Source organism: Hemiscyllium ocellatum, chromosome 19 (assembly GCF_020745735.1).
Source record: "Hemiscyllium ocellatum isolate sHemOce1 chromosome 19, sHemOce1.pat.X.cur, whole genome shotgun sequence".
Lineage (NCBI taxonomy): Eukaryota > Metazoa > Chordata > Chondrichthyes > Orectolobiformes > Hemiscylliidae > Hemiscyllium > Hemiscyllium ocellatum.
Genome location: NC_083419.1, coordinates 18021588 through 18048249, shown reverse-complemented (window position 1 = coordinate 18048249; position 26662 = coordinate 18021588). Strand labels below are relative to the sequence as shown.

General features: G+C 43.1%; 1 protein-coding gene across 5 annotated transcripts; it reads left to right on the top strand.

The window, feature by feature from the left end:
* Positions 1–4382: 4382 nt before the first annotated feature.
* LOC132824642 (protein mono-ADP-ribosyltransferase PARP11) lies at positions 4383–26562 on the top strand. 5 transcript variants are annotated; one of them, XM_060839267.1, is made up of 10 exons: positions 4386–4473; positions 5175–5271; positions 5930–5996; positions 8409–8554; positions 12871–12991; positions 15751–15826; positions 20043–20115; positions 20197–20327; positions 25917–26068; positions 26189–26562. In XM_060839267.1, the coding sequence occupies exons 4-10, from the start codon at positions 8435–8437 to the stop codon at positions 26500–26502; spliced, it is 987 nt and encodes a 328-aa protein (XP_060695250.1). In that variant the 5' UTR covers positions 4386–4473; positions 5175–5271; positions 5930–5996; positions 8409–8434; the 3' UTR covers positions 26503–26562. The 5 variants fall into 5 exon arrangements, with proteins under 5 accessions (XP_060695248.1, XP_060695250.1, XP_060695247.1 ...); XM_060839264.1 differs by lacking the exon at positions 5930–5996; XM_060839266.1 differs by lacking the exon at positions 5175–5271 and having other exon boundaries at positions 4395–4473.
* Positions 26563–26662: the final 100 nt, after the last annotated feature.

Genomic DNA, 26662 nt, shown 5'->3' with positions numbered 1-26662 from the left:
GGGCACATAAAATAACATTAGGGCAAATGGCCAAATATTTGGTCATCAAAGGAAATTTTAAAGAATGCCTTTAGATTAGATTACTTTAGATTACTTACAGTGTGGAAACAGGCCCTTCGGCCCAACAAGTCCACACCGACCCGCCGAAGCGCAACCCACCCATACATATACCCCTTACCTAACACTACGGGCAATTTAGCATGGCCAATTCACCTAACCCGCACATCTTTGGACTGTGGGAGGAAACCGGAGCACCCGGAGGAAACCCACGCAGACACGGGGAGAACGTGCAAACTCCACACAGTCAGCCGCCTGAGGCGGGAATTGAACCCAGGTCCCTGGCGCTGTGAGGCAGCAGTGCTAACCACTGTGCCACCGTTTGCAGCCTTGGTAAGTGCATAACAAAGAATCAATGGGAAATGTAAAAGGAAGACATCAATATTACAAGAGCTTTCATAATCTCAAACACATCCTAAGAGTAAGGTGGGAAATGCACTGTCAGTCACCACAGCACCTTCTTATAAACAGCAATCTGACAATGACCAAATACGCTGACGTTTGTTTTAAAGAATAAATATTGACTAGGACACTATACAGACCACCCTCTCCAGTAAAACAGCATTTCACAGCGGGATTTATCTGCAGAGGAGGCACCTTGTTTAATATTTCACCTCTAACAGTGCAATGCTTCTCTCTGTACTACATTGGAGTATTCATTTAGATTTTTTGTGCTCAAATCCTTCAAGTTGAACTTGAACAAAATCTTTTGTGACTTTGTAAGAAAGCTACCCACTAAACCATGTTTTCTGTTAGCTGCTCTTACTGACAACATTCATATTGAGTAATGAGCTAAAGAACAGTTTACTTTTGTCTATGAAAAATGCCGTTTTTGGGGACTTGTTCATGTGCCTGTTAAGCTAATACGTTTATTCTCATTCTTTCTTTTGGTCTATAGGGCGAGACTTGAAAGTCCTCCTTTGGTTAGCTGGTGGGATAATAGGCATGATGCTGCTGATGTTTGCAGTTGCTTTAATGAAACATTATAATTTAAAACACGGTCCAGAATTGCTCATAACTTGATTGAATGACGGGCAATTTCTGCTGTTTTAAAAGCAGCTCTTGGAACCTCAACCTGTTTAAATTTGGATCTACAATGCTGTGTTAAAATAAAGGAGAATGGATTGTGCCTTTCTGTATTGTATGTTTCCTGCTTGCTATGTATATGAATCTGGGCTTTACTAAAAAGTAGCGTATTTCTGGTGGAAAAGTCAGAAATAACTTGCAAAGTTTTTTTGTTCTATACCTGCCAACCATCTTTTATGCATTTCAGCTGTAGTAGCTACCTCAAAGCTTCAAAATTCTGGGTTCAAACCCCGTCCCAGCAAAAAAACACAGTAAAACTGGTAGTGCTGAGCTGAGGGAGTGCTGTGCTGTTTGAGGTGCTGTACTTCAGAAGAGATGTTAAATCTCTGATTTGAAAGGGAAGAGAATCTGCTATTCTTATCCAGTCTGATCTACATGTGACTCCAGACCCACAGCAATGTTATTGACTGTTGACCATTCTCTGGGCAATTAGGGTTAGATAGTAAATGTTAGCCCAGCCAAAAACCCCAAAATCCTGTGAAGCCAGAAATTTCTCTGGCTTTAAATGATGAAGATCAAGGGACCTGGCCAATATTTATCTCTCTATATACTTTGGTCGCTGGAGATCACTGATCTCTGTTGCAAGGTATCACTGCAGATGTTCCTCAGGATAGTGTTCTGGTCCAAGCATCTTCAGCTGCTTTATTGATGACATTCCTTCCATCATAATGGGGAAAAAAATGATGATATGCACAGTGACATTCCATGTTTAGCAGCATTTCTGGCTCCTCAAATACTAAAACAATCCATTGCCAAATGTGGCAAGATCTGGACAAAGCCAGGCTTGAGGTGACAAGTCACATTGCCTGCATGGCATGAACAACAATCTTCAACAAAAAATCCAACTATCACCTTTTTTGACATTGGGTGAAAATTACCAGAGCTGACCACCTAGCTATCAATCCTGAGGCTGTCATCCAGAAAATGAACTGGTGCAAATGGAGGAACAGGGTTTGGTGGGGAAGAGTTGGCAAAAGATTGGGTTCTTTTGGGATGGGATGGAGGGTGGAGAATGGTGAATATTAGCTCGTGTGTGTGTGTGTGGGGTGGGGGGGGGGTGTTGTTTGATTGAGGCATGGACCAGGTTGCTGAGGCAGGTTGGGTCTGCAGTGAGTGGGGGATGGGAGTGTTAAGTCCTGATGGAATTGGAATTGGAGTGGAGTGAAGTAGTGAGAAAACTATAGATGTAGGAGCATAAGTGGGTCATTCAGGGCATTGAATTTGCACTGCCTTTTCAATTGTGGTTGTCGACCCCATTCTCATGTCTTCTCTCTAACTCTTGATCCCCTCTTAGTAATCAAGAACACATTTATAATAAAACAAAACTGCAGATGGAGATCTAACACAAACAGATTGTTGGGGAAGCTCTGGTCTAGTAGCATCTGTGGGAAGGAAGCCGTGAAGAACATTTAGAGTCCAGTGCCTCCTCTTTAGAACTATCATTGGGCTCAACATTAACTCCGTTATCCTCCCACAGATGCTGCCAGGCCAGCTGATTTGCTCCAGCAAGTTTTTTTTATTTTTAAGGACATATCTAGTTGTCTTGACACTGAATGACTTGGTCTGTACAACCTTCCTTGGCTGTAAGTTCCACAGATTCTCCATCCTCCAACTGACTAAATTCCCCCTCATCTGAAATGAAGGGACAACCCTTTAGAACTGAGGTTATAGGTTACATGACAACCCTTTAGAATGGAGGCTATACCCTCCGGTCCTAGTCATCTCCACTTCAATATTCTACGTTTAAATGAGATCCTTTAGTTTCCTTTTAAAGGCCATTGATTAAAGACGCAGAATCCTCATGTAAAGCCCTTCTTTCCTGCGACCGTTTTTGTGTACCTCCTAGAGACCGCATCCAAGGTTAGGTCATCCACTCTCGGGTATGAGGCCCAAAACCCCCCTAAATTTTCCAAATGTAGTTTGAACAAAGGTTTTATAGCCTCCATAGTATATCCCTGCTCTTCTGTTCTAGTTCTCTCAAAATGAATTAACTTTATATTTGCCTTCCTAACTGGCAATTGAATGTTTGTGTTAACCTTAAGAGAATCCTGAACTAGACCATGTTTCTATTCTTCTTACCAAAATGCATAACCTTTCCCATGTTGTAGTCCATTTGCCACTTCTTTGCCCACTTGCCTTACATATCCATGTCCTTTTGCAGCCTCCCCACTTCCTTAACATTACCTATCCTCTGTTGCTAAATTTGCAGATGACACAAATAATGTCCTCCGTTCCTTCTGCCCAGATTGATAATGAATAATGTGGTCCTAATGGACCCTCTGGAATTCCATCATTTATCCCTCACTCTCAGCACAGAGGAGTAACTGGTGGGCACAAGGCAATGTGGGTGTCAAAGATTGGGATCGAGGGGTGTCTTTGGTCTACTGTCCAATTTCCTAGGGTCGCCAGGCATACCTCCCATCTATATTGGAGTAATGACTGCTTGGCTAGCAGAAGAGGTGGGCTGATCTTTAAGAAATGTCTTGTGAGGGTGGGCCATGGAGGAGGTGGGGAGTCATCAACCTGGAACCTTTTTTGTGGAGGTGGCTGTGTCGGGCTGGGTGGACAAAATTTAAAAATTACAGAACACAAACGTCACACCAAACCAGCTTATATCTCCATTAGATTTATTTGAAAGTACGAGCTTTCGGAGCCTTCCGCAGGTAGCTAGTTGGGCTAACCTTTTGCACTATAAACCTGGTGTTGCATGACTTTTTTTCACACCTGTAAACTTGTGCAGGAGCAGGAACGATGTGGCTGGGGGGATGGTGACAGATTAGCGCTGGGCCGAACGATCGGGGGGACACCGGTGAATGGGCGGGGCATAGTTGGGGGCGTGGCAGTGGGTGGGCCAAAGGGGGCGGGGCATCGCGGAGGGGTGTGTAGCAGTGAGCGGGCAGCAAGGGGGCGGGGCATCGCAAGGGGTGCTCCGAAAAGGGGGCGGGACTCTGCCGTGATGGAACATGAGCATGCGGGCAGAAAGGGGGCGGGGCATTGCCGAGGTGCCTGGAAATGGGCGGACCGAAAACGGGGGGGGCGGGATCTCGCTGAGGGAGGGTCTGAGTGAAGGGGCGGGGCCTCGCCGAAGGGGCGTGTCAGAGGGGAAGTTCGGTCGAAACGTCACAGCCACACGCCCCCCCCCTCCGCGAAAACATCCGGCGGAGGTCGCGTTGTCCGGGTAACCGTCGAGCGAGAAGCGGTTGGTTTGACGCTCGAAGCCGGGCCTGGGCCCATGCCCCTCCCCCTCGCGGCCCCAGCTGGGGTAGGGGGCGGGGAGCCGGTATCCCGGCCTGGCGGAGCGCCAATCGGACAGAGAGGCGGTGCCCGGGGGTGAGTGATTGAGCGTATTCTCCAAGTGGGAGAGAGAGAGCCTCTCCTCAGGAGTTCCCAGGCACTGGATGGCCGGGTGGGGGCTGGGGGCTGGGGGTGGTGCCCAAAGTGGACTCGCTCTACAAGGAGCAGCCCCTGTCCTCTCTCATCATCCCCCACCCCCTCCCCTCACCGGGATCATGAAGGAGGTGACCCCCCTCACTGTTGTGCCATGTCACAGTTGTGGATCACTGCCCTCCTCTCCTGTGGCACCTGTCAGGACTGTGCAGCAGGGTGGGCGCTCAGTCAGTGTTCATGGTGGAAGGGGGGGGTGTTCCCTTCCTCAGGGCGAGGAGGGCATTGCCAGTTTGACCTGTGCGGGCTTCCAACTAACGCGGGGTCAGATTCCTGGGGCTTAACTTCCTCGTTGATCTGTCAGCAAAGCAGGAAGTTGTTTTGTTTAGAGTATCTTTGTGATGCTTGTGCTGACCAGCATTATGCTTATTTCTCCTGGGGCAGATTCTACAGAAGATAGGCATAATCAGAAGTCTCATGACACCAGGTTATAGTCCAACACTATAAAATCACAAGCTTTCGGAATGCTGTCAGGTGATGCGGCATGGCCTGCTTATCTAATTTTAGGTTGTCTGTAGAATGGTTTACATACTGTCTTTTGAAGTTTTAATAAAACTGTGTTTGACGGAAGATGTTTTCCTCAGTAGTTGCTGCAAACGGTTTTGGACACTTTCCACTCTTAGATGTGGACAATATTGACAAATGTGAGGACCTGCTGCCAGATACATTTGAAGATCTCTATAGGTCTGTTAACAAACTTTGTAATACTACATTTACAAATCGCTGCTGCAATTTGCCTTGGTTTCGTTTCTTTGTCAGTGGAATGAGGAAGAGACAGCCTTTTTCAGCCAAATATTCGATATGATGCAACCACTCTGTTCAGCAGCTTGGTGATAAGTTCATGCCACCTTTCCCTTACAGCTGCAATGACAGGAATTACCTCATTTTCATCAGCAGATAGAATAAGGGCCAAGGCCATTATAGGCTGTCCATGATCAGTCTTCAGTACATTGTAAAAACACAGTGCCTCTCAGTTAGACATTACTGCACATTAGCTTCAGTGTTTCACCAGCCTTCTATTCTATATTTTTCTTGGAAATAAGCTGGAACTTGTTTTTAGTGTTTTAATAAATGTGATGCTTGATTGTTGACAGGGGGCTATTGGTGTTATCCATGTACACGTTGAGAGGGGATAACACCATTCTTTGCAAACCAGTCTTGTTATTTGCATTTACAGTATCCTAAAACTTTTATTGAAGTCTTAACACAAGTTGATCTGAATCCTTAGTCCATTTACCTTCGCTGGCTCTGTATTCCTTATTACCCTCCACTATCAAAAAATCTTATCAATCTCAGATATAAAATTCTTAATTTAGTTAGCCTCATCTGCTATTTTTTATAGGAGGGATTCCACACTTCCAGCACCATTTGTTTGAAGGAATGTTTCTGAAACTGACTCTGATTTTAAGGTAATATGTCCTTGATCTAGAATTCCTCAGCCACAATAAGATAATTATTTTGTACCATATCAATCCCTTTCAAAATCATAAAAACCCCAATGAAATTATCTTAAACTTTTAAATTCTGTGATGTAAAAGTTTAGTCTTTGTAATTTCTTATCACAGTTCAATACTGGAGCTCTGCCAACATTCCAGAGAACACACACTGTATCTCCTTGCAAGATCAGGGTAACCTTTCTAAAGTACAATGTCCAGAACTGTACTTGGTCCTCCAGATGTTTTGTTCTGTAAATTGATTTCAGTGTGGAAGACTAACATCTTGAATGATTGCACTCACAGCTGTGTTTAGATAAAGGACTTGGAGTTCTGGCAGGGCTCATGGCTTGGAATTGTTTGTTTGTTCAATATATATATGATTCCTGATGAAGGGCTTTTGCTCGAATCATCAATTTTCCTGTTCCTCGGATGCTGCCTGACCTGCTGTGTTTTTCCAGCACCACTCTAATCTAAACTCTGGTTTCCAGCATCTGCAGTCCTCACTTTCACCCTATATATATTGCCTGGTATAATACCTCAGTGTATTTGTTTCTGCTTTATTTTGTAGTGAATTTGTAGTTAAGGAAAAACATTTTTTCTCTCTTGGCAAAAACATTTGGAATTTATCAGAAAGTGGACTGCAGCTGTTCAAGAAGGTATCTCACCACCACTATCTCAAAGACAGTTAGGGATGGACAATAAATGCTAGCCCAACAATGACATCCAAGGCCTATGAATAAATGAAGAGAATGAAGGAAGGAGGAGATGATGCAGTTATGATGTCAATTATAACTCCAGTTTAGAGCTTGCCCATAATATTCTGGAGATTTAGGCATAGACTTGCTCAGTGTGCTTTGTGTTCAGTGAATGGAGACTCTATGTTCATTAATACTCAGGAGCCTTTTGATGTGGATACAATACATAGGTTCTGCACGTGGGACAAGTGCACAACCCTGACCAAAGCCAAAGCTTGATCACTCAGCTTTACTTCACCCACAAAGCAGGTGAAGTTATTTGCTTTGGTCGAGAGCCTATCTTAATGTTGATGCTTGCTTGTACTACATATTTGACTGAACATTATCAATGTTATGTTGAGAATGTGCTGCTAGAAAAGCATGGCAGGTCATGCAGCATCCGAGGAGCAGGGAAATCGACATTTCAGGCAAAAGCCCTTCATCAGAAGTTGTCAGTGTTGTGACCTTGAATGGCTGGAATATGTGGAAATTGTGGCTGGCAGTCTTTGTTACCTTTTTAGGCTGTGAAGTTTGAGACTTGATGTTGTAGCAGATGATGCAACAACTTCCTTGGTGAAGCAGGGCAGGCAGGGATTACTTGTTTTTCCTTTGACAGGTGGCACCTCTAAACTCACATGAGATAAGACCTGTTACTCTCCCTCCAGCCACATCTCCCTGCAGTCTCCAAACTCAATGATCACCATGTTTTTTCCTCCTATTGATCCTTCAGACCCCCAACAGACAGAGTGAACAGAACATGCATGCACAGGCTATGTTTAACAGCACACTATCAGAGTTTGTGAAGGACTCTCCGTACAAAAATTATCTCTGAGCACCAACACGCACATCCACCCTCACCCTCACTAACCACCAAAATATTTGCAGCCACCTCAGCCAGAAATGGAATAACCCATTGGGGCAGCACAGTGGCTCAGTGGTTAGCACTGCTGCCTCACAGCACCAGGATTCCAGGTTCGATTCCAGCGTTGGGTGACTGTATGTGTGGAGTTTGCACATTCTTCCTAAGTCTGCGTGGATTTCCCCCAGATGCTTCGGTTTCCTCCCACAATTCAAAGGTGTGCAGGTCAGGTGAATTGGCCATGCTAAATTGCCCATAGTGTTAGGTGCATTAGTCCAAGGGAAATGGGTCTGGGTGGGTTACTCTTCGAAGGGTCGGTGTGGACTGGTTGGGCTGAAGGGCCTGTTTCCTCACTGGAGGGAATCTAATCTAAATACAGACTAATACAACTAAACCGGTATCATCTTTGTCGAAGGTGAGGAGTTCCTTAAACAACAGACCAACATCTCTCCCAGTCACTTTTCTCCAGAAGTTGTGAATGGGTTTTCAAATAGGTGAAAGGAGCATTCAACAAATTGAAACTGAAAACAGGATCCTGAAAGGGGCTCGGTTTTAAGGAAGGAAGCTGACCTATTAAATTGCAGCCGCCTCAAAATGTTTGCACTTTGAGCAGACGAGGATGGAATAGATACTGGAGCAAAATCTGGAAGCCCAGAGCTCCCTCACTCAGCCCCGCTATTATTTTAGCAGCACCACATAGATGTCTGTGCATCTACTCTGTTACCGAGCCACGTAGTGACATTAGGGCATGTATAAATAGCTCAGTAATATTTTCATTATTTTGAATTGCAGCTAACAATCAGACAGTAATTTAAACAATGGCTGGAGAGGAATATGCTTCAATGATGGAGGAGGGCAGTGTGGAGGAGATGGACACATCTGATACACAGTGGAACTGGTACTATTTGGGTGAATGTGGAAAATGGCACATTTTTGAGGTGTGCTATTACTTTGTTCCTTTCCTTTACTTGCTAAGCAAATACTTAAGAAAAGAAATGTAAACCAATATGAACAATCAAAAATTGTGGAAAAGAAGTTCTAGTCTCTGGACTGGTCTCCCATTTTATTCTGCATGAACTTGAACTCATCCAAAAATGTCCCTGTGTCTTAAAAGCACTAATTCCCATTCACCCAGTTCCCGCAGACTGACTTGTTTGCTTTAGGCCAGTTCTTCCCAAAAGGTTCCCTCCCCATGACCGCACTTTGAAGTTTGAAAATCATTGCAACCCTTAAATGAGAATTACCAGAAGGAGGGTAGACCTGCTAGAGTGAGATGAGGGCTGTGGAAGTGGGGGCCTATCTGTCATAAATCAATCATTGCTGCCATGGAGCTCGGTACATCAAAATTACATGTGAGACCCTACTTGGGGTCCCAACTTATATTTTGGGAAGTCCTGTTTGCCTGCCTTCATTTTAAAAGTTTTCTATTTCTATCTCGTTCTGAGGCTTCATCCCTCCCCAACTCTGTTATCATTGCCAACCTCACAACCGTCCCAAGACGTCTGTGCTCATCTAATTCTGCCCTCTTCAAACTCCCTTGGCTTCCATATGACTCAGACCCATAGCAATGTGGTGGATTTGTAAATGCCTTCTTGCAATCAGGAAGAGGCCATTTAATGCTAACCCAGATAGCAACACCCTACGTTCTATGAATAAATTTAAAAAGGTCCTAAGCTCAGGAACGCCTTAAACCTCTCCTCCTATTGACCTTTTGTTTCTCCCTTAAGACATGTCTTAAAAGTTTTGAGCATCAGATCTAATATCCCCCATGTGGATCGGTAACATATTTTGTTTTATGTCCTGTAAAGTGTGTTGGGTGAGCATATTTTCACTGTTAAATAGGCATACCATTCCTGTTCACATGAAGCTCCCTGCAGATAAATTTTCTTCAATATAATGTCATAATATTGGGAGTTGCAGACTGAGTTTATGAAATTAAAAAATTGGTGAGTGGGTATTGATGTTGTAGCATTATTGATTTGTCAATCACATCTCATTAAGCTTTTTAGGTCAAGCTTTAAACTTTTAAATGAGTTTTTCAAATAACCAACAAGTTATTCAATTTAGTTTCACAGTGCTCCTAGAATAGTGGATTTTGCTTAATCAAAGGGAAATTTCATTTCGTAATATGTTATGGTTCTGAAATGTGAACCATTGTAAAATTAGACAGCAAAACAAATATCAAACAATTATAACGTTCTGCTTAATCCTTGAATTGCCCTGAGCTTAGGATAGAAAAGTCTCATTGAAATGAATATTGTTTTTCAATTTATACACTGTAATATACTGAAACAATATTAAATTCAGTGAAATATTTATTGCCAATATTACTGATCTTATATTCAAGATCTTTTTAACAGTATCTGATTCAAGACTTGATTAAGGTGAATTAACTGAATTATTAATACTTTTGAGAGGGCAGCATTGAGTAATTCTCATGTGTTGTATAGAATCACGCAGTTCAGGCCCTCTCAGTTGTTATGATCATTGAGAGGCCATTATGTCTGCACTGACTCTCTAATGAGTATTATAATATAGTCTCACTTGACTGCTTTTTTTCCCCAAAATTCCTGCGCATTATATGTATTCAAATAAATATCTAATGCTCTCTTGAATGATTCAATTGAACCTGTTTCCACCACATTTCCAGGCAGTGCATTCTAGATTCAGAACACTCGTTATATGTATGTTTCACTAAGTTTGGCTCATTCTTCTAAATTAAAATGAATGCACATCCAACTCACTTCACAAGAAAATTCCTCCATTTCCAGAATCAATACAGTGAATCTTCTCTGGCCTTCAATGACAATATATGTTTCATTAGATATGGGGACAGTATTCTAGGTATGGCCTCACTAGCCCCTTGTATAATTTTGGCAAAGTTTCTATTTTTATACTCCATTTCCTTTGATATAGAGGCCAAGATTCCATTTGCCTTTCCTATTACCCAATGAACTTGAATGAAAGTTTGTTGTGATTCATGCATGAAGACCCTTCCCGAAACACTCATAGCTGAAGCTGACTGCAGCCTTTCTCTATTTGCCTAATATCTAGCTCCTTTATTCCTTCTGCCCAAGTGCATACCCTTACATTTTCCCAAATTGTAGTCCTTCTTCCAAGTTTATGACACTCAGTTAATCTATTTATATTGCTCTGTAGCTTCTTTGGACCATCCTCACTATTTATCTTCTCACTATGTATGTCATTTGCTAATTTGGCAATAGTACTTTCTCTTTCCTCATCCAAGTTTTTCATATTTATTGTAAATAATTATGGCCCAGTGCTGATCCTGAGGCACGCCACTCGTTAGAGTTGTGATCCTGGAAATGTCCTCCTTTATTGTTAGCCTCTGTCTCATGTTAACTAGTCAATGCTCAATGCATGCAAATACAGTAGCGCCTCGACATGCGAACGTCCCCGTTCACGAACAAATCAGTTTACGAACAGGATTGTACGTAAAATTTTGCTTCAACATACGTACGAAAATCAAGGTACGAACGAAGGTACAAACGCAAAAAGCCCGTGTGCGACCACATGGTTTCATTGTTCTGCTTTGCTATGTGCTTGTTGAACGCAAAAGCTCTCGGGCCCCGCGTGATCTCATTCAGTTTGTCTTTGGCGTGTGCGCTGTGAACAGCCATCCAAGCATTCTTACGCTTTCCGAACAATGGGAAAAATTGATTCAGTTCGCGAACTTTTCGGTTTGCGAACCGATCCCAGAACAGATTAAGTTCGTAAGTCGAGGCACTACTGTATATTGTTCCCAACACCATGGGCATTTTTTAATAGCCTAATATGCAGAACCCTATTGGACACCTTTTGGAAATCCAAATATGCTACATTTACTGGTACCCCATTAGCTATCCTGTTTGTTACCTCAAAGAATTTGTCAGGCATCCTCTTTATGAAGCCATGCTGACTCTGCTTGACCTTAAAATGCAACCTTTTAGACACTCTGCTATTGTGTTTTCTCATTTAATAGTTTCTCATTCCTGGGTTCCTCCTGGTAGATCTTTTCTACAGTCTCTAAAGTATTTACACCCTTCCTATGGAGCCCAGAACTCATAAATGTTATTCTAAATGAGGTCTAATAATTGTCTTATATAGTTCCAGCATAACCGCTTTACACATATAGGGGATGGCTGTATTTATAAAGTCCAGCAAAAATTGCCAAGGGAAACCCATTTGGCCGATCTGGCAGTGATTTACCATGCCGGGTGATCAATTACTCTGCCAACACTATTGCATAGATACGTACACTAACGAGATGATAGTATAGTATTATATCGCAAGACTATTAATCTAGAAACTCAGCTAATGTTCTGGGACCCAGGTTCACATCTTATCATGGTAGATAGTGGAATTTGATTTCAACAAAGAATCTGAAATTAAGGATGGAATGATGACGATGAAACGATTGTCAATTGTTGGAAAAACCCATCCAAATTCATTAATGTCCTTTAGGGAAGGAAATCTGCCATCCTTACCTGGTGTGGTCAACACATGTCTCCAGATCCACAGCAATGTGGTTGACTCTTAACTGCCCTCTGGGCAATTAGGGATGGGCCCTAATTCCTGGCCTAGCCAGAGATGCCTACATCCTGAAAGTGAATTTAAAAAAACAATATTATGTCATGACATAATGCTTAGAAGCGTTAGCCAGTACCCCAGCAAGGCTAAGTATTCCAAGGGGTCTGTGCTATTAAACTCCTGACAGTGAGTTGGCGAAGGAAGAAACCAGTACCAGTCTTTAATTTGTGAGGTTTTACTCTGTGAATAAACCAAATATAAAACTCCAATCTAGTTCTATATCAATAAGTATCTCTTTATAGATGCCCATGTAACCTTTATCGATGCCCTTATACATATCAATTGATACAATTAATATGTAGGTTTGTACTCTAGAAAGGGTTAATCATTCAGGAGTTTATGGAATTATACCATAGCAAGGGTCAAAGTGTTTGAGAACCTGTCTTTCCTGTGATTTTTTTCATATTCCATTTACAAATCATACCTTAACTTTTGTTAAATTCTATCCTAAACATGTGTTACAAATAAATTAAGATCTACCTTTCTTTCAAAATAGTGATAAGAATAGAAACTTTAGCTTTCAAAGGTCATTTTCTGCTAATCACGTGGCACTATGAACAGATATTGTCACTGCAGAAAGGTTTGTTTTTGTTTGTTTCCCAAAGTTGACATGATGGTGTGAAAAATCAGTTCTCTTTTCTTGGATTTTCTATGTTTATTTCAGAGGGACCCAAATATTTCAAGTTCTATGAGCAGCGAAGATATTGAAATGATGTACAGGATGAATCCACAAGGTTGTGTTTCGTTTTCCACTGCAAAATTCAACTACACATTAGACTTCCAAGGTAAGAAGGTTCATCTAATTAATCTGTTTCTCTTCATGGATCGCAGCAGTGGCTGGTGCAAATGAAAATTGATTCGGTGTCAGTGTAAGATTGGTGGTTTAAATGTAATATTGTTGAAAATCTATAGCCTGAAGAGATCCCAATTTCATCTCATATCTGCACTAAAATATTGCAGATGCTGAAGATCTTTAATAACAGCACTAAATACTGGAAGTACTCAACAGATCTGGCAGCATCTGTGGAAAGCTTATGTACCTGAAACACAACTCTGTGTCTCTCTCCATACTGGAGGAGAAAGTGAGGCCTGCAGATGCTGGAGATCAGAGCTGAAAATGTGTTGCTGGAAAAGCGCAGCAGGTCAGGCAGCATCCAAGGAACAGGAAATTCGACGTTTCGGGCATAAGCTGCCTGACCTGCTGCGCTTTTCCAGCAACACATTTTCAGCTCTCTCTCCATACTACCTGACCCACTGGTACTTGCAGTATTTTCTGCTTGACGAACTGCCAAGCTGAGGTTTGGAGAGTAGGTCACATTCCCACTGCTGATGGTTCTCCAATGTTTTGCTGAGGATAGGCAGCGTTTGTTTTGCTGTGCAGTCTTACAAACCCATATACACAGTCTTTATACACAGTTCAGGTTTGCCGCATGAATTAACAATAACTTATGTTTATATCACACTTTGACATAGTAAAGCACACAGTGTTGCCAAACATAATTTGGTGCATCTATGTAGGGAATATTATGGCAAATAATCAAAAGCTTGGTCCAAGAAGATTGTTGTCAGGTGCAACTTAAATGAAGACTAAAAGGTCTAGGGAGGGAATTCCTAGAGCTTGAGACTCTGACAGTCGTAGGTATTGCTGCCAGTGATGTAGCAATTAAAATTCAGGCTGTAAGATAGACAGGTGCAGAGAGCTCGAAGAATAGTAGGGCTGAAGATGGTCAAAAAGATGGGTAAGAGGCTGCAGATGTGTTTGAACATAGCAGTTTTAAGTATGAAGCATTGATGGACCAAATGATCAAGAAAGTAAGGGAGCACAAATGTGATGTGTGAACTGGAGGATGAGAGTTAGGATACAAGTAACAATGTTTTGAATTAGTCACGGAATGTCAAATGTAGGAAGCCAGCCAGGAGTGCTTTGGGATAGTCAAGCCGAGAAGTGATAAAGACACTGATGAGAGTTCTCCTGCAGAAAAACTGAGATGGGCTGGTGTTGGGTCACTTACAAAGTAGGTAATCTTAGAATTGAAATGGATATGGAATTGGAGGGTCAGCTCAAGATCAGACAGAATGATGTGAATCATCTGGTTTGGTGCCAGTAACAAGAATGAAGAGTGTAATCTAAATAAACAAGGTACTAGAAGACTTGCTGCTCCAATGAAGTCAGCATCTCAGTAGCTGAGGAGAGAAATGCATATGTTTTATAGTTAGGCTGCATGAAGTAATGAAATGTGGCAAAAAGTAAATTATGATCCTAACAAATTACTGTCAAGGTAAAGCTTGAAAGGTATATAAATGTAACTGAGAGTCCAGAGATATAATTAAATCCTTGTCCTCTGATAGCTGAGTCATTTATTCTTTTTCCCTGCCTCTAACACTTCTACTTCTGCAAGGTGGAAGCCGCTTCCTACAATGCAGATGTTTTAACCCATATAACTGTATGTGCACCATATTTCATCACTTCATTTGCAGCATAACTTGAACTGCAATGTGCTACATTCTAACTCTTCACATTAGATTCCCTCCTATATTGTTTCGCTGACAAAATGTCCTACTTCTTAACTTCTGTTTCTCTTCACACATGTTCTGTAGTTTTAAAACAGCAAAGTACTGCAGATGCTGAAAATCAAAAGTAAAGGTAGAAAATTCCTGAAATAATCAATAGGAGTTAGCATTCAATAAGAGCCAGGTAACATTTTCAGTACTTCAGGTCTGGTTGTGGTGATGGGTCTTCAACCCATTTTTATTTTAGATTTCCAGCATCTATAGGATCTTGCTTTTCTATTATTGTGATTGTTTGTGCTGCTGATCGACTTCTCTCATTTCACTCTTTTCCTACTTTCCAACCCATCACAGAGCTCCTCTTTTGTTTTCTTCTCGTTCCCATCTTCCTCTGCCTCTGTATTTGCTCATAGCCTGTTATATTTCTGAACATCTTCTCTTCCTGATGATATTTCACTGAGCTGAAACGTTATCTCTGTGCCTATTTCCACAGATGCTGCCTGATCTACTGAGAATTTTCTGCTTTTATTCAATCATTTACATACTTGCTTTGATGTTATGTTGTTATAGATTAATAAATTTAGTTAGCTGCTGCTTGTAGACCTGAGGTTAGGATCTTTCAAAATTGCTTGGTATATAGGAATTCTTTACCACAGAGAGCTATTGAGGCTGGATCAGACCTGTTAGTATATTCAAGGCTGAGATACAGACTTTTAATCAGTAAAGAAAGCAAGGATTCTGGGGAAAAGGCAGGAAAGTGAAGTTGAGGATTATCAGATCAACCGTGGACAAATGCATTTGCAATCAATGTACCAAATTTTGACAGTAAATGTAAAAAATAATTGAAATAGCAAATTAAATCAAGGACACGTTCATTTATTCCTCCATATTTTATTTAAATAAATTCAATCTACAATGATTCTTTGTTCTGAGTCTTTCGGCCAAACCAAAGTTTTGGAGATGGACCTGCTGTTTTGATGTATTAATTGTCAAATTAATTGCAAGTGCCAGTGATAGGAATATCCTTCTTTTGCAGCAATGACACAAACCAATAAAGCAACAGGGAGACAACGACCAGTGAAACGTGCAGCCTTCACGGTCACTGCTTTCAGGTTGGTAAAGTCTGACAGCAAGAATTTATCGAAATGTAATGAAGCTTTCCTAATAATTTGATTGCAAAATACTAACTTTTAAACCTATATTGATCATCTCAGTCTTTTAAAGCCGTTATGTGAACATTGTCAACTGTCATGGAGTAAAGAGAAGAGCCTTTGAATTAATTAGAAGGAAACAGAGCCATAGATCAACAGTAGATAGATCATTGCAAGTTAATGTTTTGAAGACTAGGACAATTGAGATAGGTCAGGTTTACAAAGGAGGATTTAATTAAGCAACAAAAACATTTTAAAAATGTCTATAAACCTGAAAATTTTGGGGATTAAAAAGGGTGACAAACAATCTGAAGGAAACTTCATATAAAATTGATGGGCAACGTCAGTGTCTTTTGTTGGCACCCTAGCATTTAAAAGATAACCAAGGTAGGCCTGCGAAAACATTGTCGAGAGTTAAGGAATTACATGGAGAGGCAGGAGAAATGAAAATGGCAAAATGTTGAAGGAGTTTCAAGGACAGATTCACCTGAAGATTTTTGCACAGGACTATTTGCAGATGGCAGGACAAGTTGAAAATACTGTTTCAAAAAAGCATGTAAGAGTTTTGGCTTTATAAATTGATGATTATGATATAGAGTCAGTTAAGTTTGCTTAGCCTTTATAAATCAGTAGTAAGACCTCAGTTGGCATGTTGTGTTCAGTTCTTCAGAATGATGTGAAGCCTGTGACTTCAGCAAATTGCATTTGAACATAAAATTCTGAAAAGGCTTGACAGGGTAGATGCTGAGAGTCTGTTTCTAATGTTGGGATTTTGTAGGACCAGAGGGCATAATCGCAGTGTGGAATCACCTAATTAAAACAGAGATGGGGAGAAATTTCTTCTGAGGTTAGTTGATCTATGGAATTCTTTATTGCAGAGAGCTATTGAAGCTGGGTCATTAAGAATATTCAAGATGTGGAGGAGCCGGTATTGGACTGAGGTGGTTGAAGTTAAAAATCACACAACACTAGGTTATAGTCCAACAGGTCTATTTGGAAGCACTAGCTTTCAGAGCACTGCTCCTTCATCAGGTGGTTGTGGAGTATAAGATCATAAGACACAGAATTTACAGTGATACATTGAACAAACATGAATTGTTAAATTTCATCTTTTAGAATGGGTTGACCTTTTGATTCATTAACATGTAAATTCCAGAACTTATTTTAAGTCACTTTCTTGAGATAACTTAAGGCTTTATAACAAAAGATGACATCTCAGCTCAGACAGTGCATTAAAGGTGTGAGGTCAGAGTCTGTCTATATCCCAATCTTGAGTCTGACTGGTTCTATTTCCAAAGTGGAATCTACAAAATATTACATGGATTGACTGACTGCAGACTGTGCATTTTTTGAGTAAAATAGAATGTATCTGCAAATATAATTCTGCAAAAACAAATTCATCCCATAGACTTAAGTGTGTGCATGCATGAGAGAGAGAGAAAGTGAGTATGTGTACGTGAGTGTGTGCTTGTGAGTGCATGTGAGAGTGTGTGTTTGCATATGTGAAAGTTTGGTAAAGTATTTGTGTGGGTGTGATGGAGTATAAGCCTGTGTGAGGGTGCGTGCATGAGAGAAGGTCCGCAAGAGTGTGTGCTTTGTGTGAGAATGTATAGTGTAGTGGGGTCACCTGTAGTGTGACATGAACCTAAGATCCTGGTAGAGGCCATTCTCACGGGTACTGAACTTGGCTATCAGACTCTGCTCGACCACTGTGCGTTATTGCCTTTCCCAAAGTCTGCCTTGGAGGACGGTCACCTGAGGATCTAAGGCCGAATGTCCCTGACCGCTGAAGTGTTCCCCGACTGGGAGGGAACACCCTGCTTGTTGATTGTTGTGCGGTGTCCATTCATCTGTTGTTGTTGTGTCTGTTTGGTCTTGTCAATGTGTCATGCTTCAGGGCATCCTTGCCTGCAGCATATGAGATAGACAGTGTTGGCAAAGTCACATAAGTGCCTGCCAGGTACACAGTGGGTGGTGTCCCCATGGATAATGGTGATATCCATGACACATCTTGCAGTGCACTCAGCCAACGTTTTCTATCTCGTACGCTGCAGGCAGGGATGCCGTTCCGAAAGCTAGTGCTTCCAAATAAACCTGTGGGCGATAATGTGGTGTCGCGTGATTTCTAACTAAGAATATTCAAAGTTGAGATGGACAAATGTTTTATCAGTAAGAGAATCAAGATTTATGGGTAAAAGGCAGGAAAATGGGTTTGAGGATTATGAGATCAGCCATGATCTCATTGGATGGTGGAGCAAATGGCCTACGTTTGCTCTAGTGTGTTATGAGGAACTCCAGTTATTTGGACAGGTGGAAGATTGGTTCTCTTGTAGCAGGAATGGTCAAGAGATCCCATTTAGCAGTGGTATTTCTGATTTTAGAGAGATCTTAATGGGACAACTCTTCATTAGCAGGAGAGGCATCTTTATGATAATGTAAAAGAAATGGAGATAAGGAAACAAAATACTGAATTAGAAATTAGAATTTGTTACCTGAAAAGGTAATGGAGGCAGATTCGATAGTAACTTACAAAACGGTATTAGATACGTACTGTAAAAGAAAAGGGTATGGACTAATACTTGGATTTGTATTTTAACCACCCTATCTTTGAGTTTAATAGAAGTTTGAGTTTGAAACAAAATCGCGCTCTATAGGACACATCTGATCTCCCCGTGTTAGTCTGCCCATTAACCTTGCTAACTGAAATCAACCTAGTAATCTTCCACACTCCTCCGTGAGAGCTTTTCTCTGAGGTGAGACACCCAATTCACTTTGCATGAGGCAATCACACTCTACTCCCAGCTGTAATTCAGTTTGGCAGTCTCACAAGACTGCCGAGCAACCTGTGTCAACTCTCTTAAAATCTTTATGGTCCATGGTTTGAGGCACGCTGGTCCAAATTGCTTTTGCCGCAGAAGTGACAGAGTTACTGACCAAGTCAAGCTCACACTGAAATACAATAGCTTTTCATGCTGCAACAAGCTTTCATCTTTGTAGGCACCAGTCGATATAGAAATACAGAGAATTCTATTAAAATGCCCCATCTAAATAACTAAATGAAAGGTCAGCGTGCAGAGCAGGCAACAGGAGTTTCATTTACCAGAGCGACTGGGCTTGTATACACTTGAGTTTAGAAGGATGAGAGGGGATCTGATTGAGACGTACAAGATTATTAAAGGATTGGACATTCTGGAGGCAGGAGGCATGTTTCTGCTGATGGGTGAGTCCAGAACCAGATGACACAATTTAAAAATAAGGGACAGTGGAGGTCAAGTCTCTGGATACTTTTAAGAAAGAGATGGATAGAGCTCTAAAAGATAATGGAATCAAGGGGATAAGGCAGGAACAGGATACTGATTGTGGATGATCAGCCATGATCATAATGAATGGTGGTGCTGGCTCGAAGGGCTGAATGGCCTACTCCTGCACCTATTGTCTATTGTCTGTAAGAGCCCTGCATCACCTCCTTTGGGGGAGGCTTTCTGAAATTAAGTACCTCTTTTCAGTTGGCAACGACAGATCTTCTCCAGGAACAAGGATCCTGTGGGTGGGCAACCATTCCCCATGCAACTGGTGCTGGTCAATCAGAGGGCAGCAGCTGTCCAGTGCAGGCAACGTCCTCAGGGGAGTGTTGACTGCTGCTGACAATACATCCAGAGAGCAGCCTCGAATTAGACAGGGATGCAGGCCATGGGTGAGTGAGTGGGGGAAAGGGTTTTGACACATGCAGGTTTTGGAGGAGTGGTGGTTGGCTTATAGCATATATACACGCACATGCGCGCACACAGACAGACAGACACACACGCACACGGGCGCACACACACTGAATACTTCTGAATCTGGGGACCATGCCCACATGTAGCCCTGACAGGGTGTGATGTTTAGAATTCCCACCTGGTAACTGCCCTACCCTCCCCTCCCTCCATTTGCTGAATAATTGCAACAGCAGAACAAAGCTCTTAAGTGGACATTAAGAACCTGGAGACTTCCTGCCCCAGAATTACAACAAAGGTGATGGTGTCCCCATCAGGCCATCGTCCCGCCTGAACAAACTATCTCAGCCCCTCCCCAGTAACAGTGGATGGGTGCGGTTAGCATTATCTGTGTTATATTTATCAGTTTATAATGTTGAATGGTAACTTTTTGATGTCTGTTTGTTTTGGCATCTTTTCAAAAGTTTCATATGTGGAAACGAAGAAATTCCGGTACCCGTACATTGGGACAGTATAGAGCGAGACAAACCTTATCAGGTAGGTCTGTTCAGGTAATTTATTTCAAAAGCCCCAAGTGCACCATAACTTACCAAACTAAATTATCAACTTTGTTTCTAGCTCAGCCCATTGCACAAATCTTCAAATGAATATGTGGAAGTCGCAAAACTCTTTGGCCACTCAATTGACCAAAATCGAATCAAGAAAATTCAAAGAATTCAGAATCTAGACTTATGGGAATTCTATTGCAGGTAATACATAAGGAAGATCTTGTTTTGATTTTGTCAGTATGAGAGAACTCTCCCTGTCTTTGATTCATTAGAATGGGTTTAAGTCATTTTTATCGAAGGATTGTGCATTAAAGTACTTACTAATATTTCCTGTATTTGGGGCTCAAGTTTCTTTGCTCTATCCCATGCTGATTTATGCTGATTTCTCATAGAGTCATAGAGCATAGAAGCAGGGACAGCAGCCCACCACATCCATGCTGACTAATAAATACCAAACTATATTAATTCCATTTAACTGCACTTGGTCCATAGCCTACTCTGCCCTGGCATTTTTATTAAATGTTGTGAGAATACCTGACTGCACCACCCTCTCAGGCATCACATTCCATATATCTGCCATTCTCTGGATGTTTTTTTTTCTCCAATCTCCTGGAAACCACTTGCTCCTCACCTTAAATTTGTACCCTCTAGTCTTTGACGTATCTGCCATGGGGCAATGATTCTCACAATCTACACTTCCTAAACCTCTCATAATGTTACATCCCCCAATCAGATTCTTCCTCAGCCTATCTAGTCTGTACACATAACCAAGATTTTCCATCCCAAGCACCACCCTGGTGAATCTTCTCCGCACCCTCTCCAGTACAATCACATCCTGCTGATCAGTGTCGGCGGATCGGTAGACGAGCGGATTGAGATCTGTGTAGGTGGAATGGGAGAGGGGCTCACCATCAGAAAAGTATTTCCCTCCCCTCCCACCACCAGCATTCCGCATAGACCATTCCATCCGTGACTCCCTCGTTAGGGCCTCGCTCCCCCCCCCCCCCCACTAGCCCGTGTGGCGACCAGAACTGCACACAGTATTCCATCTGTGGTGTAACCAATGTTTGATAAAGTTGTATTGAGACAGCCTTGCTCCGAGAGTCTACATGCTGACTAATGAAGGAGAAAGTGAGGACTGCAGATGCTGGAGATCAGAGTCAAGAGTGTGGTGCTGGAAAAGCACAGCAGGTCAGGCAGCATCCAGGAGCAGGAGAAGCGATGTTTCAGGCTTAAGCCCTTCATCAGGAATGAGGCTTGTGGGCCAGGAGGCTGAGAGACGAATGGGAGGGGGCTGGGGTTGGTGGGAAGGAGCTGAGAAATCGATTGGTAGATGAAGGTGAGGGAGAAGATGATAGTTCAGAGAGGAGGGTGGCGCATATAGGTGGGAAAGGTGATGGACAGATCAGGAGGGCAGTGCTGAGTTGCAAGCTTGGGACTGGGATAATGCGGAGGGAGGGGAAATGAGGAATCTGTTGTAATCTACATTGATCCCGTGTGGTTGCAGGATCCCAAGGAATAATATGAGGCGATTTTCCTCCAGACATCAGGTGGGAAGAGTTTGGTGATGGAGGAGGCATGTCCTTGACGGAGTGGGGATTGGGGGAAGTTGAAGTGTTCAGCTACAGGGCAGTAGGGTTGGTTGGAGCGGGTGTACTAGAGATGTTCTCCGAAACGATCTGCAAGTAGGCATCCTATTGCCCCAATGTCGAGGGGACCACATTGGTTGCAACAGATACAGCAGCTGACATTGGTGGAGGGACAGGTAAATTTCTGTAGGATGTGGAAGGATCCTTTGGTGCCTTGGACGGAGGTGAGGGGAGTGGTGTGGGTGCAGGTTTTGCATGTCCTGTGGTGGCAGGAGAAAGTGCCAGGAGTGGGGTGCGGGCTGGTGGGGGTGGGAGAGGGGGGGAGCGAGGCCCTAACGAGGGAGTCACGGATGGAATGGTCTATGCGGAATGCTGGTGGTGGGAGGGGAGGGAAATACTTTTCTGGTGTTGAGCCCCTCTCCCGCTCCACCTACACAGATCTCAATCCGCTCCTCTCCCACTCGCCCTACACTGATCTCGATCAGCTCTTCTCCCACTCCCCCTACACTGATCTCGATCTGCTCCTCTCCCACTCCCCCTACACTGATCTCGATCTGCTCCTCTCCTGCTCCCCCTACACTGATCACGATACATTTCTCTCCCACTCCCCCAACACTAATCTCGATCCGTTCCTCTCTTACTCGCCCTACACTGAGCTCTATCCACTCCTTTCCCACGCCCCTTCACTGATCTCGATCTGATCTTTTCCCTCTCTGCCTACACTGAGCTTGATATGCTCCTCTCCCACTCTCCCCACACTGAGCCCAATCTGCTCCTCTTCTGCTCCCCCTCCACTAAGCTCGATCTGCTCCTCTCGCGCTCCCCCTACACTGATCTTGATCTGCTCCTCTCCCATTCCCCCTACACTGATCTCAATCTGCTCCTCTCCCACTCCCCCTACACTGACCTCGATCCGCTCCTCTCCTGCTCCCCCTACATTGACCTCAATCTGCTCCTCTCCCACTCCCCCTACACTGATCTCAATCTGCTCCTCTCCCACTCCCCCTACACTGATCTTGATCCGTTCCTCTGCCACTTCCCCTACACTGAGCTCGATCTGCTCCTCTCCCACTCCCCCTACACTGACCTCGATACGCTCCTCTCCCACTCCCCCTACACTGATCTCGATCTGCTCCTCTCCCACTCCCCCTACACTGAGCTCGATCTGCTCCTCTCCCACTTCCCCTACACTGATCTCGATCTGCTCCTCTCCCACTCCCCCTACACTGAGCTCGATCTGCTCCTCTCCCACTCCCCCTACACTGAGCTCGATCTGCTCCTCTCCCACTCCCCCTACACTGATCTCGATCTGCTCCTCTCCCACTCCCCCTACACTGATCTCGATCTGCACCTCTCCCACTCCCCCTACACTGATCTCGATCTGCTCCTCTCCCACTCCCCCTACACTGATCTCGATCTGCTCCTCTCCCGCTCCCCCAACACTGACCTCGATACACTCCTCTCCCACTCCCCCTACACTGACCTCGATCCACTCCTCTCCCACTCCCCCTACACTGCTCTCGATACGCTCCTCTCCCACTCCCCCTACACTGACCTCGATCCACTCCTCTCCCACTCCCCCTACACTGCTCTCGATACGCTCCTCTCCCGCCCCCCCTACACTGATCTCGATCTGCTCCTTTCCCACTCCCCCCTACACTGACCTCAATACGCTCCTCTCCCACTCCCCCAACACTGACCTCGATCTGCTCCTCTCCCACTCCCCCTACACTGACCTCGATCCGCTCCTCTCCCACTCCCCCTACACTGAGCTCGATCTGCTCCTCTCCCACCCCCCCTACACTGATCTCGATCTGCTCCTCTCCCACTCCCCCTACACTGAGCTCGATCTGCTCCTCTCCCACTCCCCCTACACTGATCTCGATCTGCTCCTCTCCCACTCCCCCTACACTGAGCTCGATCTGCTCCTCTCCCACTCCCCCAACACTGAGCTCGATCTGCTCCTCTCCTGCTCTGCCTATACTGAGTTTGTTTTGCCCCTCTCCTGCCCCCCTCCCTGTGTTTGGTCTGGGTTCTGTTCCTCAGGAAGCTGAGCTGCTTCCCCCCATTCCCCAGTTTCAGTGTTCATCTTGCCAATGGCTGCTTTCCTCAGAATTTCTCCAAGAATCCCATCAGACAAGAGGTATGAAAGCCAGTGTAAAGTGAGAGCAACTTCCCGTCAACTGGTCAACCTGAGGAGTTTTTCTGTCCATGTTTTTCCCTATCAATCAGATCTGGTTTATTTATGTGTTAAGTTGCTGAAGCTTCATTCATGCAAATTAAACAGCATGTTGTAGAAAATGTGGTTGTTGAAGGTATTGTTTTTTTAGTTTTGGAGCATTAAAGATGTGAAGATATAGGGAATACAGTGCACATATCAGCAAAGCACGTTTAAAAATGCCGAGATCTCTGAACTTGTGACCACTATATCTAAAGCTCAGAACTAGAATGTATTCAAGAAATATGATTTGTCTTGTACTTTTGCAGCAAGGTTACTAATCAACTTAGTGAGAGAATTGAAAAGACTTCAGTGGGATGGTGCAAGTTAATGAGGGAATTTGAAACTACCACTGTTTCTTTGGAAGGCTGACAAAAACCTGGTGTGAATCTCCTCAGGAAAACACAGCACAACTCCACATCTAGACTGTAGTTGCATTGAGACTTGCCAGAAAATGTTGGTTGAATTTTAATTTACAAGTTTAATTAGTTTGCTTTCTCAGATGGTAAGATTGTCCTATAAGGTGAGATAACAGTAATTGGGCGCAAATTCTCTTGAGTTAAGAATAATGAGAGAATCTCATTGAAACATGCAGAGTTCTTAACAGAGCTGAACAAGCTCGATATAACAAGGGTGTTGCCCCTGGCTAGGGGATAGGGATAGGAGTGGGGACATCTAGAATTAAGGGACAAGGTCTCAGAATAAGGGCAGAAGAATCACAGACTGTGATGAGATATTTCTTCACTCAGATGGTGATTAATCTTAGAAGTATCTCAGATTACAACAGGATGTTGATCAGATGGGCCAATGGGCTGAGAAGTGGCAGATGGAGTTTAATTTAGATAAATGCGAAGTGCTGCATTTTGGCAAAGCAAATCTTAGCAGGACTTATACACTTAATGGCAAGGTCCTAGGGAGTGTTGCTGAACAAAGAAACCTTGCAGTGCAGGTTCACTGCTCCTTGAAAGTGGAGTCACAGGTAGATAGGATAGTGAAGGCGGCATTTGATATGCTTTCCTTTATTGGTCAAAGTATTGAGTACAGGAATTGGGAGGTCATTGGTTAGGCCATTGTTGGAATCTTGTGTGTGCAATTCTGGTCTCCTTCCTATCGGAAGGATATTGTGAAACTTGAAAGGGTTCAGAAAAGATTTACAAGGATGTTGCCAGAGTTGGAGGATTTGAGCTATAGGGAGAGGGTGAATAGGGTAGGACTGTTTTCCCTGGCGCGTTGGAGGCTGAAGGGTGACCTTATAGAGCTTTATAAAATCATGAGGGGCATTGATAGGATAAATAGACAAAATCTTTTCCCTGGGGTGGGGGAGTCCGGAACTAGAGGGCAGAGATGAGAGGGGAAAGATATAAAAGAGACCTTAGGGGCACGGTTTTCATGCAGAGGGTGGTATGTGTATGGAATGAGCTGCCAGAGGAAGTAGGGACATCACCAATATTGTTAGGAAGAAAGTTCTGTGATTTTGACCCAGCCACAGTGAAGAAATGGCAGTGTATTTCCAAGTCAGGATAGTGTGTTGACTTGGATTACCTCTGTTTCCAAACCCTGTGTGGACCCAAAACCCCAGATCTCTATTTGAATTCAAAGCAAGAGAGAGAGAGACTTTGTTGAAAACCTGAAAATCCACAACTGCATACCTTTTATAAAATTGATCATTTCAAAATATTCTACTAAATTTGTCATTTACAACTCTTAATAAAGGAGTGCTATTTGGCACTAATGCACATGATTTCAAATACACCCTAATTGAATTCAAATCATGCATTTAGAGAATTTGTAATTATCGTTGTTGTACCACAATCAAGTATTTTTTTTCTCTCTGCATGCATTGTATTCTAGTGTCTGGTATGCCCATGGTTCAGACCTCGATGTCTAAAATCCACTGGGAATTGAATAAAATGGTCAAGATGCAGACAACCTTTGCTTTATCTTTTCAAATTGATGTTTTGACTTTTAATTTTCCACATTCAGAAAAAAAATTCACTTGAAAAAGATGAGAAATGGGATCGAGCTGAATGAGAGAATGCTCTTTCATGGTACAGGCAATGAATTTGTCGAAGCAATATGTTTACAGAATTTTGACTGGAGATTAAATGGATTGCATGCTACAGTCTATGGAAAAGGTAAGCAGCAATTATATCAGGAAATTTCATGAGAATTTCCACTTTAATCATGAATCGTTGTTTAATTGATGAATTGTTCTATAAGGAGTGTACTGAGGTATATTTTTAACCCTCACACAGGGACTTATTTTGCCCGTGATGCCTCATACTCCAGCCGTTATTGCCGTACCACTGAAATGACTGAGCCATTCTTGCAAATACCATCCTCATCTGCACCACACCGCTGGCGATCGAATTTTAAGACGATGTTCCTCGCCCGAGTTCTTGTGGGTGACTATACCACTGGAGATCCCAAATATACTCGGCCTCCTTCAAGAGATGGAAGTCTGGTGAACTTGTACGACAGCTGTGTCGATAACATGGAGAATCCAAAGATTTTTGTTATATTTGACTCTAACCATATTTATCCAGAATACCTAATTGAATTTACGTAATTGCAAATTAAGCAATTCTTGCTCAGAGACAGGAAAATAAATAAAATGAAATCAATTGAATTATGTTATAAATGTAACAATTTCTTCAGCTGTCAAGGCTAATTTGGACAGCCCAACCTATCAAGTATGTTGTGGTCATGGAATGGTTGCAGAGATGGTG

What these genes read in the sequence shown, in the direction of transcription:
- LOC132824642 (XM_060839265.1), top strand. Translation starts at nt 8,435, where the DNA reads ATGGCTGGAGAGGAATATGCTTCAATGATGGAGGAGGGCAGTGTGGAG. An exon ending in AGCGAGACAAACCTTATCAG is followed by an intron (nt 20,116 to 20,196) that starts GTAGGTCTGTTC and finishes CTTTGTTTCTAG; the next exon opens with CTCAGCCCATTGCACAAATC. An exon ending in TGCTACAGTCTATGGAAAAG is followed by an intron (nt 26,069 to 26,188) that starts GTAAGCAGCAAT and finishes ACCCTCACACAG; the next exon opens with GGACTTATTTTGCCCGTGAT.